Source organism: Phocoena sinus, chromosome 8 (genome assembly GCF_008692025.1).
Source record: "Phocoena sinus isolate mPhoSin1 chromosome 8, mPhoSin1.pri, whole genome shotgun sequence".
Taxonomy (NCBI): Eukaryota; Metazoa; Chordata; class Mammalia; order Artiodactyla; family Phocoenidae; genus Phocoena; species Phocoena sinus.
Genome location: NC_045770.1, coordinates 74207715 through 74223404, shown reverse-complemented (window position 1 = coordinate 74223404; position 15690 = coordinate 74207715). Strand labels below are relative to the sequence as shown.

General features: G+C 49.7%; 1 protein-coding gene across 1 annotated transcript in view; it reads right to left on the bottom strand.

Annotated features, from left to right (window-relative positions):
• SLC6A5 (solute carrier family 6 member 5) overlaps window positions 1–15690 on the bottom strand; it is a 55353-nt gene that overhangs the window by 22166 nt on the left and 17497 nt on the right. The window contains exons 8-10 of the mRNA XM_032641176.1: window positions 13180–13312; window positions 4740–4874; window positions 2714–2817 (exon numbers count right to left, since the gene is read on the bottom strand). Of these exons, the coding sequence (XP_032497067.1) occupies window positions 2714–2817; window positions 4740–4874; window positions 13180–13312 (372 nt within the window). The remainder of the gene's footprint in view (window positions 1–2713; window positions 2818–4739; window positions 4875–13179; window positions 13313–15690) is intronic.

The following is a 15690-nucleotide window of genomic DNA, read 5'->3' as shown; positions in this document are numbered from 1 at the left end:
ATATCATATGATATTTGTCTTTCTCTGTCTGCTTTACTTCACTCAGTATGACAGTCTCTAGGTCCATCCATGTTGCTACAAATGGCATTATTTTGTTCTTTTTTATGGCTGAGTAATATTCCATTGTATATATGTACCACATCTCTTTTATCCATTCCTCTGTTGATGGACATTTAGGTTGCTTCTGTGTCCTGGCTATTGTAAACAGTGCCGCAATAAACAGTGCATGTATCTTTTCAAATTATGGCTTTCATCAGATATATGTCCAGTAGTGGGATTGCTGGGTCGTATGGGAGTTCTATTTTTAGTTTTTTAAGGAACCTCCACACTGTTCTCCATAGTGGCTGTATCAATTTACATTCCCACCAACAGTGCAGGAGGCTTCCCTTCTCTCCACTCTGACTTTAAATGGTGGCAATGACTCCACCTCCCTCACAGGTTGTTGTGAGGACAGAACCAGATGAGGCCTGCACCGCACAGAGCCTGGCACAGAGCAAGTGTTCAGGATACAGTCCACCTTGTCCAGGACCTTAGTTTACTGATGGGGAAACTGAGGCCCAGGGGAAGGCAATGGGCTCATAATGGTAGGTTCTGATTTGAACCCAGACTTCCTGCCCATTAGCCACACCACACAGCCTCATTTCTAACAAAGCACAGAGCAATGCTTCCCCCTTGGACGATGCTCAGACTGAGTCTCGCGGGTCATAAGTTAATAAGCAACTATGACCAAAGAAGTTCAGACAACTTAGTCTGGCATTCTAGCTGTTACGGGCTGAATTGTGTGCCCCAAAAATGTAAATGTTGAAGTCCCAACTCCCAGTTCCTCAGAATGTGACTGCATTTGAAAATAGGGTCTTTAAACAGGTGAGTAAGTTAAGAGGAAATCATGAGAGTGGGCGCTAATCCAATACGATTGATGCCCTTATAAGAAGAGGAGATCAGGGCGCACAGCGGGAAGACCACGTAGAGATACAGGGAGAAGACGGCCAGCTACAAGCCATGCAGAGAGGGCTCAGAAGAAACAAGCCCTGTCGATACCTTGATCTGGGACTTCTAGCCTCCAGAACTGCGAGAAAATTAATTTCTGTTGCTCAGGTCACTCACTCTGTGCTATTTGTTACGGCAGCCCCAGGAGACTAGTACAAAGGCTCTCTCCAGTCTGGCCTCAGCCAGTTCTCAGGTCCTATTTCCTTCTTGCCCGGTGAGCACACACCTGCTCCAGTCCCATCAACCTGCTCCCTCCCACGTCTCCATCACACCCATCCACACTCATCCCCACCTGAAAACATTCCCTTCCTCCCCTAACACCTTTTGAAATTTGGCCCAGCATAGATGTCACTTGTGTGAGGCCATCCCAGCCAGGCTAGGCCACAGTTTAACTATAATCTCTTCCTTTTGGTTCACGAAATATCTCATGCATGATTAAAAATAATAAGAATGGCGGGCTTCCCTGGTGGCGCAGTGGTTGAGAGTCCGCCTGCCGATGCAGGGGACGTGGGTTCGTGCCCCGGTCCAGGAAGATCCCACATGCCGCGGAGCGGCTGGGCCTGTGAGCCATGGCCGCTGAGCCTGCGCATCCGGAGCCTGTGCTCCACGGCGGGAGAGGCCACAGCCGTGAGAGGCCCGCGTACAGCAAAAAACGAACAAACAAAAAAAAAACAACAAAAAAAAATAAGAATGGCAACTGCTGTCTACTGAGCACCTACTATGTGCAAAATATTGCTGTGGGAATTTTGCAAACATCATCTCTTACCCTTCAACAAAATATTATAATCTGCATTTTACAGATGAGAAAACAGAGATTCAGAGAAGCGAACTGTCTTACCCATGTCTTGGAGTTTTAGAAAATGGTGAAGTCATAATACAAATGCAAGTCTCTCTGACTCCAAGGTTCGTTCTTTCTTTTTTTTCTTAATCAGCCCCTCAGTATTTTCTTACTGTTTGTCACAGATGGATTTAACTTTCAGATGTCACCTCGTCCAGAAGCTGTCCAGGCTGTCTCACATCTTTGGGGTTCCAGAGTCCCCTAATATCACACTATCCAAATGTCACCCTGCACCAGAGTCACCTGAGGATCCTGTCTCCATATGTAGATTCCCGGGCCCACCTGACCTCCCCATGTTCTGTTTCCTAAATCTGGGAGGGGACTCAAAGTTTGCATAACTTTGGGTTTAACTGACAGATACAATTGTAATACATTTTAACATATTTAAAGTGTATAACGTGATGATTTGATATACATATGCATTGAAACAGAAGTCCCACCATTGAGTTAATTAACACAGCCATCACCAAGGTATTCTTTCCACTGTACCATGCTGCCTTTCTTACAGGGCTCTCTAGAAAAGTGTTTGTCAAGTGACTGAATGACCACACTTCATCAGCGACTATCATACAACTGTATCCATGGACTAGGTAGCTCACAAATGACTATTCCAGGACACAACCAGCTGCATGGCACCTCCAGAGAAACTCAATTCCATCCCATGCGTCAGAATCAGGGTGCAAGTTGGGGTCCAAGCCAGGCCACCAGAAGCCAGCAGCTAGGCCTTCGCAGGCAATTTCCCCTACACCAGAGCTAACTGTCTGGCTCTGCCTTGGGTGAAGTGTGAGGATATGGCCTCAGGTGTCTGATGACACAGCCCATGATTCTGTCCCCAGGCCCTAGTCCCATTCACCCACTCCCTCTGGGACTTGAAGTGCCTCCACATACCTGTAGCAGTTGTTGTGGAATTTGTTGTAAGAAGAAAGAGTGATCAGGCCTCCCCATGCAGCAGATAAAGAGAAGAAAATCTGAGTGGCAGCGTCTTTCCACACCTGGGAGGCAAAAGAGGGGAAGATTTAAGGTCACTGAAAGAGGCTGGCCCAGGGGAGGGGAGTCTCCCAAAGCCACACCATCTCCCCCGGGGAAAAGGCAGTCAGGACAAGATGACTTTGGCACCAACATAAAGGAGAAACATACATCATTTGCACTGGAAGCCAAAAAGGCAGTAAATGACCTGGGAGACTCTAACTTCATTCTAATCAAAGGAGAGGAACTCAATAAGCAATGTACACATTTCATGCTTGCAAGCCCTACAGAAGGGGAGAGCCCCTTCTTTAGCTGGAAGCACACTCAAAAAACAATTTGGAACAGCAAAAATATTCATGGATACAAAATGAAAACCTCTTAAAATTGACATTCCCCCCCAAAAGCAAAAAACAAAATTGACATTCCTAAAGATTAGGACAATTTACTAAAAATCTGAAATTCTGTAGCCCCTCATCAAAGTAAAGCAAGCTCTGTGCCACAGCTGAGTGGAGTTTACAGTGCCACCTCATTCTCGAACTTGGCTGACAACACCGCTTGGTCATCTCCCGTTGCGGAGCACAGGCTCCGGACGCGCAGGCTCAGCGGCCACGGCTCACGGGCCCAGCCGCTCCGCGGCACATGGGATCTTCCCGGACCGGGGCACGAACCCATGTCCCCTGCATCGGCAGGCGGACCCTCAACCACTGAGCCACCAGGGGAGCCCATTGGCGATTTCTTTTAATTGTCCTCATTAAACTCCAGAAAGCTACTCAAGAGTTTGAGCTATAGATTTATATGATTTGATATGGACTTCCTATCCTTTTTATTAATTAAAACTGCTTTTTAAATTGTGCTTAACATATGCAAAGAGAAAGTTCAAGTGTGTGCTGGCAAAGCCTGTACCACAACCTCCATTCTCCCATGCTCCTCACTAACAAAGCTGTGGTTTTATTTCAAGGCAGCCATATGTCCAGCCAAATGGCCAACTCCCAGAATCAAAGAGAGGTGCAGCTGAGAGGAAATCATCATATGACTTAGTTTCTGGCCAATGATGAGAAAATCAAGTGTTATGTGAAATTTCTGGGCTTTCTCCTCCTTTAAAGAGAAGGAGGATGCCTATCTGTCTCTTCCCTCACTGCTTTGTGCCACCTGGAATGCTGACATGATGGGTGGAGCTCTGGCAGCTACATGGCAGCTATTCACTGAGGATGGTGGGGCGGAAAGACAGGAACCTGGGACACTGTGGAGCCACCCAACCAGGGCTTGACTATCTACCACTGGGCTGCAAGTGAAATCAACTTTTGTTAAAGCTGCCATCACCTGGAGGTTTTTCATTACGCGCAAACTCAATCCTAGTTATGCTTTCTTAAAATCTTCTGGAAAAGCAGATTTTTCTTTAAGGTGAGAAAATGCATTTCTTATTAAACAATCACCCCCTCATGTGAAGTTCTGGGGGTTGGGAATTTTAGAGTAAGATATGCCTGTACAGAATATGCCAAGAGAAAGCGTAAGTGTGTGCTGGCTCTGTGTCTCAGAAGTATTCAAATCTGTCTAAGCCCTTTAAATTATAATTGCTTGCGGTTTGCCTAAGTGCTATTATTTTCCAACCAGCAAAACTCCATTTCCAACACACTATAATTAGCAACAGATATGTGGCATGAGGTGGCCCAAAGCTATTAAGGGAATTTCATTCTTCATTTCAGCCTCTGCAGCCTCCCAGGCGTAGGACAACTATTCCAGGAATCTGAAACCCCCAGCTGCTCAGTTCTCATTAAAAACTTCCTGAGTGTGTAACATTTCAAGATTATCAGGAGTTTGTAAAGGCAAACAGTGAAATGCCCTGTGGGCGGAGGTCTGACCCCTTCTGCTAAACAGTGTCCCGGAGCGGGACCCACCCCCATGTGCCGTTCCCCCCACAGGCACGTCATAAATGAAATCAGAAGCCCACCGTGGCATCCGTAAGTTTCTCCCACTTAGGCGTGATGAAGTACCAAATCCCAGCGCCGGCTCCAGGCAGGGTAACTCCTCGGATGAGAAGAATCACCAGCACGACGTACGGGAACGTGGCCGTGAAGTACACCACCTGGAAAAGCCACCGACACGGGGGCAGGAAGGAGCAGACACACGGGATGTGACCAAAGGAGCGGCGACAGAGGCAGAGTGCCATCCGCCGCCTGGAGGCAAGTGCCTGATAGGGTAGTTTTCGCCAAAATCTTGTAGGTCTGGGGACACAAGGAAGGCACTGGGACCAAAGGTGGATCAGAGAGAGCCAGAAATGAAGTCTTTTTTTTTTTTGCAGTACGCGGGCCTCTCACTGTTGTGGCCTCTCCCGTTGCGGAGCACAGGCTCCGGAAGTACAGGCTCAGCGGCCATGCCTCACGGGCCCAGCCGCTCCGCGGCATGTGGGATCTTCCTGGACCGGGGCACGAACCCGTGTCCCCTGCATCGGCAGGCGGACTCTCAACCACTACACCACCAGGGAAGCCCAGAAATGAAGTCTTGAGGGGCACACCCAAGACTGTGGATTGAGTCAGCCTGCAGCGCAGAAGTGGACAACTCCCTAAGGACCAACTGAAAGAGAAAGGGTATGTGTCCCCCTCCTCCCTAATTCCTAGCCCACCCTCTGCTTCAGGCCCCAAATCCCACCATTAGAGATTAATTTCTTTATCTTAAGTTTCCCATCCTTGTTTATACACACACCCTAAGTGAGGCAGCCTAGTGACATGAGAGAACCGTGATCTTAGGATTAGACATATTTAGGTTCAAATAAAATCACATCTCTGGCCCTGAGTAGCTATGAGACTTAGGTCAAGCTAATCAGCTCTCTGAATCTCAGTTTCTGCAGCTGTAAACTGGGGATAATAGCATGTTTCTTAAAATAATTGAGGATTAAATGGGCCCCTAGCACAGCACCTAACCTGTAACAGATGGTCATTCAATGCAGTTAAGTTCAACAAGCATTTACCACGGCCTCCTATGACCTGGGAGCTGTGCTAGGGCTTAGATGCATAACGGTGAAGGAACTCGACCTCGGAGACCCAGAGACAATATCTGAATAATGGGCTAAGCAGTTCCAAACAGGACACTGTGAAGCCCAGGGGAGGGCACTGGGCTCAATCCAGGAGATTACAGAAAGATGCGTGGCGATGACACGCGAGTCGGATCTTAGAGGCCAAGTGCAACGCAGAGGAGGAAAGGTGAGGTGGGAAGGTGAGGGAAGAAAGTGGGAAAGGCAGGGGTGAGGGCAAGTCCTTAAATTCTCTAGGAGCACAGCACACAGTTGAGGCTAAGAGCAATGGGGCACTAGAGACATGGGAGGAGACGGGTCGTGGAAGCCCTGAGTACCAGCCAGAGGAGGCTCCTAGATTCTGAACGAGAGGGAAGGAGCAGAGCCGAGAAATATTTGGGAAATATCATCAGCAGAACTTGGGGGCTGTGGTTGAATGGGGATGAGTGAGAGGCACCTTCCTGAACTGTCAATCAAACCTCAGAATGGGGCTTCCCTGGTGGCGCAGTGGTTGGGAGTCCGCCTGCCAATGCAGGGAACACAGGTACGTGTCCCGGTCCGGGAAGATCCCACATGCCGCGGAGCGGCTGGGCCCGTGAGCCGTGGCCCCTGAGCCTGTGCATCCGGAGCCTGTGCTCCGCAACGGGAGAGGCCACAACAGTGAGAGGGCTGCGTACCGCCAAAAAAAAAAAAAAAAAAAAAAAACTCAGAATGGAGGAGGAAGGGCTTGGGACCAGGATTCAGTAGACAGAGAGAAGAGCAGACTGGGAGAGCTTGGGCTCTGCACTCCAACGGGCCTGAGTTCAAACCCTAGCTCCATCACTTATGAGCTGGGCCACCTTGGGAAGTGACTTAACCTCACTGAATCTCAGTGTCCACACCGGCACAGTGGTAATAACAAAAGCATACTCCTCACAGGGCTGTTGGAAGAGCACAATGGGACGATGCATACGCCATGGAACAGGCCTGGGACCCTGGAAAGGGAAGTGCCATTTCTGTCTTGCCAATGACTCACCAGTCCTAAATTTAATAACCCCGGCAACCCTCAGCTCATAAGCCAGTTACATCCCAAAAGTACATTAGGAGACACTTGGAAGGATGAGGCTAAGCTCCTGTCCTGGACCACCAAATCCTCCCTCATCCTCATCCACAGGATGGGCATAGACAGCCGGCTGAGCACTGTTGGTTCAGAGCCCCTCTGTGCTCACCCCCAGCCTTCCATCCTGGGGAAGCCAGAACACCTGCCTCCGGGAGGGAGACAGAGTCCCCATCACACACTGGCTGCACAGAGCCCATGGCCTGACAGGGGCTCCAGCCTGGCAGCGGCTGGCAGGCACTGGGATGTTTAAGAGATGAGAACTGATTCAAGGACTTGAAAAGGATGGATTGAGGGAAAGTTAGGGTTGAGATGAAGATAAATCTCTCGGGGTTACTTCTTATTAATCCAATAAATGCACACATATGCATACATAGGTACACATATTTTTGAGCATCTGATATGTTCCAGGCACATGCTGGGGAGGGTGGCTGGGACGACGGCCATAATAAAGGAGAGGACAGGGAAGGCCTCACTGAGAAGTTGCCCAGGACTTGAAGGAAGTAAGAATGCGCCAACTGGATATCTGGGAGAACATTCCAGACAGAGGGAACCGCTGGAGTAAAGACCCTAAGGAGGGAGTGTGCCAGCCTTCTAGGGGCAGCCAGACAGCCGCGGTGGCTCGGCAGGGGCACAGGTGGGAGAGGAAGGCAGGGGTAGGGGTGGAGGCAGGGACAGATCCTGCAGAGCCTTGTGGGCCCGTGTGGGTGGGGAGGGGATGGGGAACTACTGCAGGGATTTGGGCAGAGGGGTGATACAATCTAACATTTTAGCTGTCACCGGCTTGCTGCGTCACGCTTACACTGCAGGGGCAGCGGTTAGGAGGCCACAGCAGCAATCCTGGCAAGGAAGGGACAGGATTGGCTCCATCCAGGGTGGTTCAGGGGAGCTAGGAGAAATGATCAGAAACCGATACACCGTGCAGGAAGAGCAACAGAACTTCCTGACCAATTTAATGGGGAATGAGAGGGGCGGGAGGCAGGAGTCAAGAATGACCCCAAAGGTTGTGGCCTCAGCAGCTGGTGGGCAGCGGTTCCGTCAGCTGAAATGGGACAGGCTGCAGGTCAAGGAAAGATAAGGAGTTATTTCTTCCTCTAAACCCAATTACTTGTCAAGGCCAAAGTCTTCCTGTCTACAGACCAGAGATGGGCTGGTCTCCTTTTCTCTGCACTGCTGCCACAGCTGACCAGGAGTCTCCTCCCCGTTCCCCAGGACAGCAGCCCCCTTCACTCTTTGCCCTGAGGCACTGGAATTACCAGGGATATTGAGCAAGGGGCTCCCTGTTCCCTCCTATCCACCCCCAAAGCTGCTTCTCTCCTTCCCCTTAAGTGAAACCCTTCCACACACAGACGGTAGGAAACCCAAAGGCATCTGACGTCTCAGGAGAAAATCACCCACCACAGGATGACCCGGGCTGTCCTCCCAGCTGTCGGATGGGGCTGGGGAGAGGAACGCTACAGGGCCGGGCGGGGCCCCGCCAAGACAGCAGGGGCAGGGTGACAACTAAGGGATATCCTCTTCACCTCCTGACCATGTGGAGCTGGTGGGAGATGAGGGTGGAAGGAGGCAAGGGAGAGGAGATGACATAGATAGTGGGGTCCAGCAGGAAGAAGACCCCAAGAGTGGCACCAGTCTAACCAGCTGAGACGCTGCTCCCGTTTGAGTGCGGGAGACAGCGCATTTCTGGAGTTCCCTCCATGGATCAGCTCTTTGCAGTCCCATTTTACAGAGGAGGAAACTGAGGCTCAGGTTAAGCCTCCCACAAAGGGTTAAATATCTCACTCAAGGTCTCCCAGCTGGAGCCAAGATCCAGACTCGAAGCTTTCTAACTACAAAGCCTATTTCCATACCTTTAATGCCACTGACTGGGCCACAGGATCTGAAATGTGTGAGGCAGGGCGGGGACTAGAGTGAGGCAAGGGAACACCTGGGGTGCACAATTTAAGGAAGCACTCACCCTCATGGGACCGAGCCTGCACATGCAGGAACCTGGGAGTGAGCGCCGCCTTAAATTTCACACCCTAGGCACTTGCTTGCCTCACCAGGTCCAGTCCTGGTATGTGGAATGATGCCCTCACTTTGTCAGTGGGGATTGCGGTGGACTGAAAGGGCACACAGTTTCATTTCGAAATCCCGGGGATGCCTCCAATGTGAGTCAAGTGTTAGTCAGGTGTCTGTGGAGGTCTCTTCCCAGCTAGTTCTCCTGCGTCACGGGGCCTTCAGAATGTACCTGTTTCAGGATGGACTGCCAGCGGAATTAAACTTGAACAGTAATGAATTATACTTGGCAGGAGTGACAATGACGAGTTGATCTGAGCCTGCTGGCCCGACACGTGGCAGCCCTGAACAGGTGGTAAGGCCACTGCCCCCACCCCAGCCAGTGCCAGCTAATTAAGCTGGCTTTGTGTCCTCACCATAATTCTCAGGCAGAGCGGCCCCTGAGGTCAGATGGGCTGCATTTGACCTTCAGGCTGCCTGCTGGTCGCCCCTGCCTCTAGAATTCTAGCTGCTCAAAGGGAGACTCAGGTCTCATAGGAAGCAGCCGGCCACTCTTGTCTCCTAGGGCCCTGAACAAGAGGAACTGAGTTTATCTTGCCGCAACAGAAGAAGGACATCTCTGTTGCTTAGAAATGACAGTCTTGGTGGAACTTCGGTCACAAAGGAGCCTGTCATAATGAGGTGCTGCAGCCGTGCTTCCAAACAAAGCTCTATGATTAATGTCTGCACGAGCCGGGGCTGGATAATAAACCGGGAGGCATTATTTCCGGTGGTATTCCTCATTAAAAGAAAATTCATCATTGATCCCTAATTAGAAACCTCGCTCAATGAAGCAGAAAGATAACTTAGCAGATCTAAAAGAAAAGTTGACTTGCTCAGGGCTACTCAAAAATCCCCATTTCAAAGAGAGAGAGCCCATAAAATCTAGCACCAAGGATTAAATTCTAAATCAATGCCAAGAACTGATTCTAACACCATCCCCCCAAAATTGCAGCCCGATAAGCAAAGAAGGATCTTAGAGAATATTTATCTTAACCCTTGAATTTGCAGACGTGGAAGATGGGACCCGGATGCCTCCTGGGACTTGCCCAGCTGGTAATGACAGCTATTGACAGCAGGACGGGGTAGCAGTGCAAGGGTCCTGATTCACAGTGGGGGGACTTTTATCCCCCCAGATGAAAATGATGGCTCCAGAATTCTGCATTTCCATCTCTTCCTAACAGCCCCTCCTTGGGAGAGGATGTCACGTAGTGGAAAGAGCCTAGGCTTTAAAGGGAGACAGACCTGGGTTCAAATCCCAGCGCTGCCACTTAAAAGCTGTGTGACCGGGACTTCCCTGTGGTCCAGTGGCTAAGACTCTGCACTCCCAATGCAGGGGGCCCGGGGTTCCATCTCTGGTCAGGGAACTAGATCCCACATGCTGCAACTAAGACCCAGTGCAGACAAATAAATAAATAATTAATTTTAAAAATAATAAAGTAAAGTATTCGGGAGTTTGTGAGTAGGTTACATGTAAATACTACACCATTACAAAAAAAAAAAAGCTGTGTGACCTCCAGCAATTTACTCTACCTTGATGCGCCTCAGCTTCTCCATCTATAAAATGGGAAGAAATGTCCTTACCTAGCTGGTTGTTGGGCAGATTGAATGCACTAATGCAGGTGAAGTACTTAGCAGAGTGCCTGGCACACAGAGTGTTCAACCAACTTCCCTTTCTCTTTCCATTTTCCCACCAGAGCCACTGCTTTCAAGATGTCATCACGGGACAATATCCACTCAATACATCAGCCAATCATTATCACAAAAATGAAAAGAGTTAATGTCAATTAAGAACCGATCATATGCCAGGTATTTTATATATATATTATATATTTATATATATAATATATATATATATATATATTCTCTCACCTAATCTTAGAACAGCTCTACGAGGTATGTACTATTATCCCCATTTTACAGATGAGGAAACTGAGGTTCCAATGGTTAAACAGCTTGTCCAGAGTTACACAACTAGAAAGTGATCAAGACGGGATTTGAACTCTAAAGCCACCAGGCCATCCTTCCTCATGTCGCCAACATGGCTGCTGTTCTGATCCTCCTCACCTAACACCTCTTCTCCTGCCAATCACACCTTCTAGCCTATCCTGCTAGAGACCTGTCCGGCCACTTCGATTATGGTTGAAGGTGCCCTCTCTCCATCTCTAGCTGTACGTGATGGTCCTGCAGTTCGATTTTGGCTGAGCAAAGACATGGTCCCTCTTGCTAAACAATCACCACCTGGCTGGCCCCCATTTTTTTTTTTTTTTTTTTCCGGTACGCGGGCCTCTCACTGTTGTGGCCTCTTCCGTTGCGGAGCACAGGCTCCGGACACGCAGGCTCAGCGGCCATGGCTCACGGACCCAGCCGCTCTGCGGCATGTGGGATCTTCCTGGACTGGGGCACGAACCCGCGTCCCCTGCATCAGCAGGTGGACTCTCAAACACTGCGCCACCAGGGAAGCCCTGGCTGGCCCTTTACTGCCACTCCAAGCTCAGTTCCAAGTCACGGAAGGCGAGGAGCCCAGGAAACCTCAGGACTCACAGGACGTTACTGTGAGGGTCATGTTAACATTTCCTCATCTTCCTGCTGCCCTAGAAAAACAATTGCTCCAGTCTCATAATACTCATTCAGAGTTAGCAGGGTCCTCAATCCCAGCTCTCATTTTACAGAGGGGGAAACAGAGGTCAGAGAGGGAAAGTACCCCCAGCTCACCCAGCAAGTGTTCTGACAGAATCATGTTAGAGCCAGCAGGTCTTAGACATCACCCAATCCAATTGCCTTCACTTTAGAAATGAGACAACCGAAGGCTCCTGAAATAGCTAAGATAAAGAAAATCCGCTTTCCACTTATTGGCTAAATAAATAAAAGCTAAGGGCAAATCTGAAGCTCAACGAGGTTTCATTGTCCAAGCAGAGATGTCCCTACACAGAAAACACCACGGAAGGGCTGGGGGGCTAGAACCCAGATCTCCTAACCCCCAGTCTGGCTCTCTCCCCACCTGATGTCATTTAAGGGCACCACTGGCTCAGGTGACCCTGACCAAGCTGCCAGAATACACCATTCAAGCCCATGTGGAACCAGATCACATGGAGGGCACCAGAAAGAATTGTTATCAGAAGGCCCTCGTGAGCTTGTCCATGCGTCCAGGGAGAAGACAGACCGCTCTCTGTGGCTGATGGGTGCCAGGTGTGGGTGCCTGGTGGGGCCTGTGAAGCATGCCTGGGAGGTGAGAGGCGGCACGGACCCTCACCCCCATGAGGCCGGATCCTTCCAAACGGGTTGTTTGCTATTGTGACCACAGTAAACCCTGGCCTGGACGACTGGACCAAGCCTAACTCCACAACCTATGGTCTCAGAGTTCACCATCACATTCTGTTCCTTGGGCCTTAAAGACATTCGGGGTTTCATGCTGAGACATGCAAATGACTCTCCAGATGATGAACTCATATTGGTTATCATCAAAGTGGTTGGTTAACCATTTCATGGGGTTTTTCTAAAGCAGCAGGAAGATGAGGGGAAAACACTGGGACCTTTACCACAACATCCAGCGTGTCCTGAGGGACCCTGCACACCGTGCCTGCCGTGCCTTAGAACTGAGCTTGGGGTGGGTGTCCTACCACCTCCAAAGGACCTGCCAAGCGACTATCTAGCAAGAGGGGCCAAGCACGTGCTCGACCAAACTCCCACTGGCAGGATTATCGCCCTGTCATGCTGGGGGCACGTGGGATGGGAGAGTGTTGGGATGGGGTTGGAGAAAGGGCACGAAAGGCGGAGAACGGGGTGGTCAGGAGTGAGGAGAAGGAATCCCCTTCACAACTTTGATCTTCTTCCAGCTTCCTGGGAGGAGCAGTGACTGAGCTGGCAGCCAGACCAAGAAGCAAAAAGCCGGCAGCACCAACTCTAGACTTTCGGGAGAGATTGAATCATATCGGGGAGTGCCATCTGCTGAATGAAGGGTCCCCAATAGGGAAGGAAGGAAACTCACCACAGAGCCCCCGCCATCCACTAGGAGCCCTGAGTACATCTGTCTCAGTTAACCCTTAAAACCTCCCGGGGAGAAAGGCATTATTATCCCATTTTACAGACAGCAGTGAAGTCACTTGTCCAAGGCCTCACAGCTACTCAGGGACGAATCAGAATTCCACCCACACCTCCCAACTCTCATCCCAGCGCACTTTGGCTGCTCTATGACACAACAGCCCTGGGGGTCCCAGAGCTTTCTCTCAGATAAATATAAGTTCTTACTTTTCCTGAGGTCTTGATTCCTTTTGCCAGGGATGCATACACAATCACCCAAGCCAGGAAGAGGCAGAAGGCTAGTGGCCACCTGATCTCGCCAGGATATTCAATCCCTGCAGAAATCTTCAGCACAAAGTACCTATGAATTGAAAGGAGAGAGAAGGGAGGGGAGGAAGGAGGGGAAGGATGAGCTGGCGGAGGTGACAGTCTGCAGGCTTTATCTTCCTGCAGAGCCTCAGACAAAATCCCAGCATCCCCACCCTCCCCATCAGGGACCTGATCAGATCAGGTTGTGAGGGATTTGCTGATCCGGGCTCCCTCCCACAGCTGTCTGTGGTGAGACCCACTGAATTTACCCTGCTTTTAATTAATTATGGCCCTAAAGGGGCTTCCCTGGTGGCGCAGTGGTTGAGAATCCACCTGCCAATGCAGGGGACACAGGTTCGAGCCCTGGTCCGGGAAAATCCCACATGCCGCAGAGCAACTAAGCCCATGTGCCACAACTACTGAGCCTGCACTCTAGAGCTCGTGAGCCACAACTACTGAGCCTGTGCGCCACAACTACTGAAGCCCGCATGCCTAGAGCCCATGCTCCACAACAAGAGAAGCCACCACAATGAGAAGCCCGCGTACCACAACGAAGAGCAGCCCCCACTCGCTGCAACTAGAGAAAGCCTGCGCGCAGCAATGAAGACCCAACGCAGCCAAAAATAAATTAATTAATTTAAAAAAAATTATGGCCCTAAAGGACCTACTGTATCAGCACAGGGAACTATACTCAATATTTTGTAATAACCTATAAGGGAAAAGAATCTAAAAAAGAATGTGTGTGTGTGTGTAACTGAATCACTGTGCTATATACCTGAAATTAACACCATATTATAATTCAACTATACTTCGACTTAAAAAAAATTAATTATGGCCCTGGGCGGGCTCTGAGCAAGGCTATGTCAGCTCCACCGTCATCTGGAGCTGCCTCAGGAGCAGTGTAACAAATCCAACAGCGTCGGGGGTCCTGGTGTAGCAGCCCCCGGAATGGGCATTATGGAGATTATTGTCTTTACATAAGGGACGCCAGATGGGACAATCCCCTCAACTCTGTAATAAAGTCACACAGCCTGGATGAAAGTGCTGTGCGTGTAGGTGGGTGTCTTTCTGTGACCCGAATCAAGGGCCAGCCAGCATCCAGACTCTACTGGACTGCAGACATGATGGCCGAGTGTCCTGACCTGCTGAGGGAAGTGAAGGGGGCAGCACCCCGCCGGCCAGCTAGCCAGCGACACTGTGAGAGGCTGTTTTGCAGTTCACAAGAGCAACCTGGACCTCATTTAGTCTCAACTCCTGGGGCAACCTGGGCTCTAGAGTAGAGTAGAAGTCACCAAGGGTGGAACCAGCCTGGGCTACCAAACCTTAGGGACCATACTTGTAAGCACTGAAAAGGACCCCCAACCCCACAATGGGCAGGCCATCTAGCCAACAATTCCACGGCCCCTTGGCCATCTCAACTACTCCATGATTTAATAAGGGATATTGGATGGCCCCAAGAAGCTCCTGATAACATTCCCTCTTGGAAACTAAGACTGGTCCCAGAGGATTAGCAAAGCCACCAAAAGCAGATTTGCAAAACACTTCATAATACACCTGACCGCATGGATTATGTGATCAGATTTCAGCCCACCACGAGGTCAGACTCCTTTCTCAGAGTTCAGGGTGAATCAAGGCCCACCCTCACTGGTCCTACGTTTTCTTCAAAGGGGATTATTTCTTCATTCAGCCTAAGTGCCCCTTCTGTTCTACAGGAAACATCCATGTGCCCTCTAAGTCCACAAGAGAGAAATCTTGGAAGAACTAGTGGGAACAGTAGTAACCACTTCCTATTATCTAAGTAAAGGCCACAAACCAGGGGCCCCCTGACACATGCATTTTACCTGACCCCAGTGTTTCATCTGAATTCGATTGCTAACATTTAAAGTGGGAGAGACACATAAAAACTCCTATTTTATTTCCAACTTCTCTTGTAAAATGGAAGCTCTGGCAGCGCTGCCCACATTTCCGTAAGACAGGGGCCAGTTGGAGCTGAGCGTCAGCAGCCTCCCTTCCACTGGGCAGACCTCCCCTCCCGTTGGCCACAGTCCCCACCATTCTCTATCGTCTTACCTCTACCTCCCTGCCAAGCCCCCAAGTACATTTGAGTTTACAAGCCCCGACATAATGCTTAGCTAGAGAACATTATCTACTCTCTGTTGAACTCTGTCTCCATCTACCTCCCTTATGAAATAATCCCCTGAACGTTATTAAATCTTCCTGTGGTGGCTGAGGATTTCCTCAATCCCCAATGTCTGGCAAAATGGATGAAGAAAGTATAAAACTAAGACAGAACTGTTTTAAAAAAAAAAAAAAAAAAAGGAAAGAATTAGTTCTTCTTTAAACCAAATCACTGATCATGATTTGTTTCCTGACTTTCCTGGATTTTTGTCTCTCTTCCCCTCACAAGTGCAGAAGGAAAAAAATAAAACA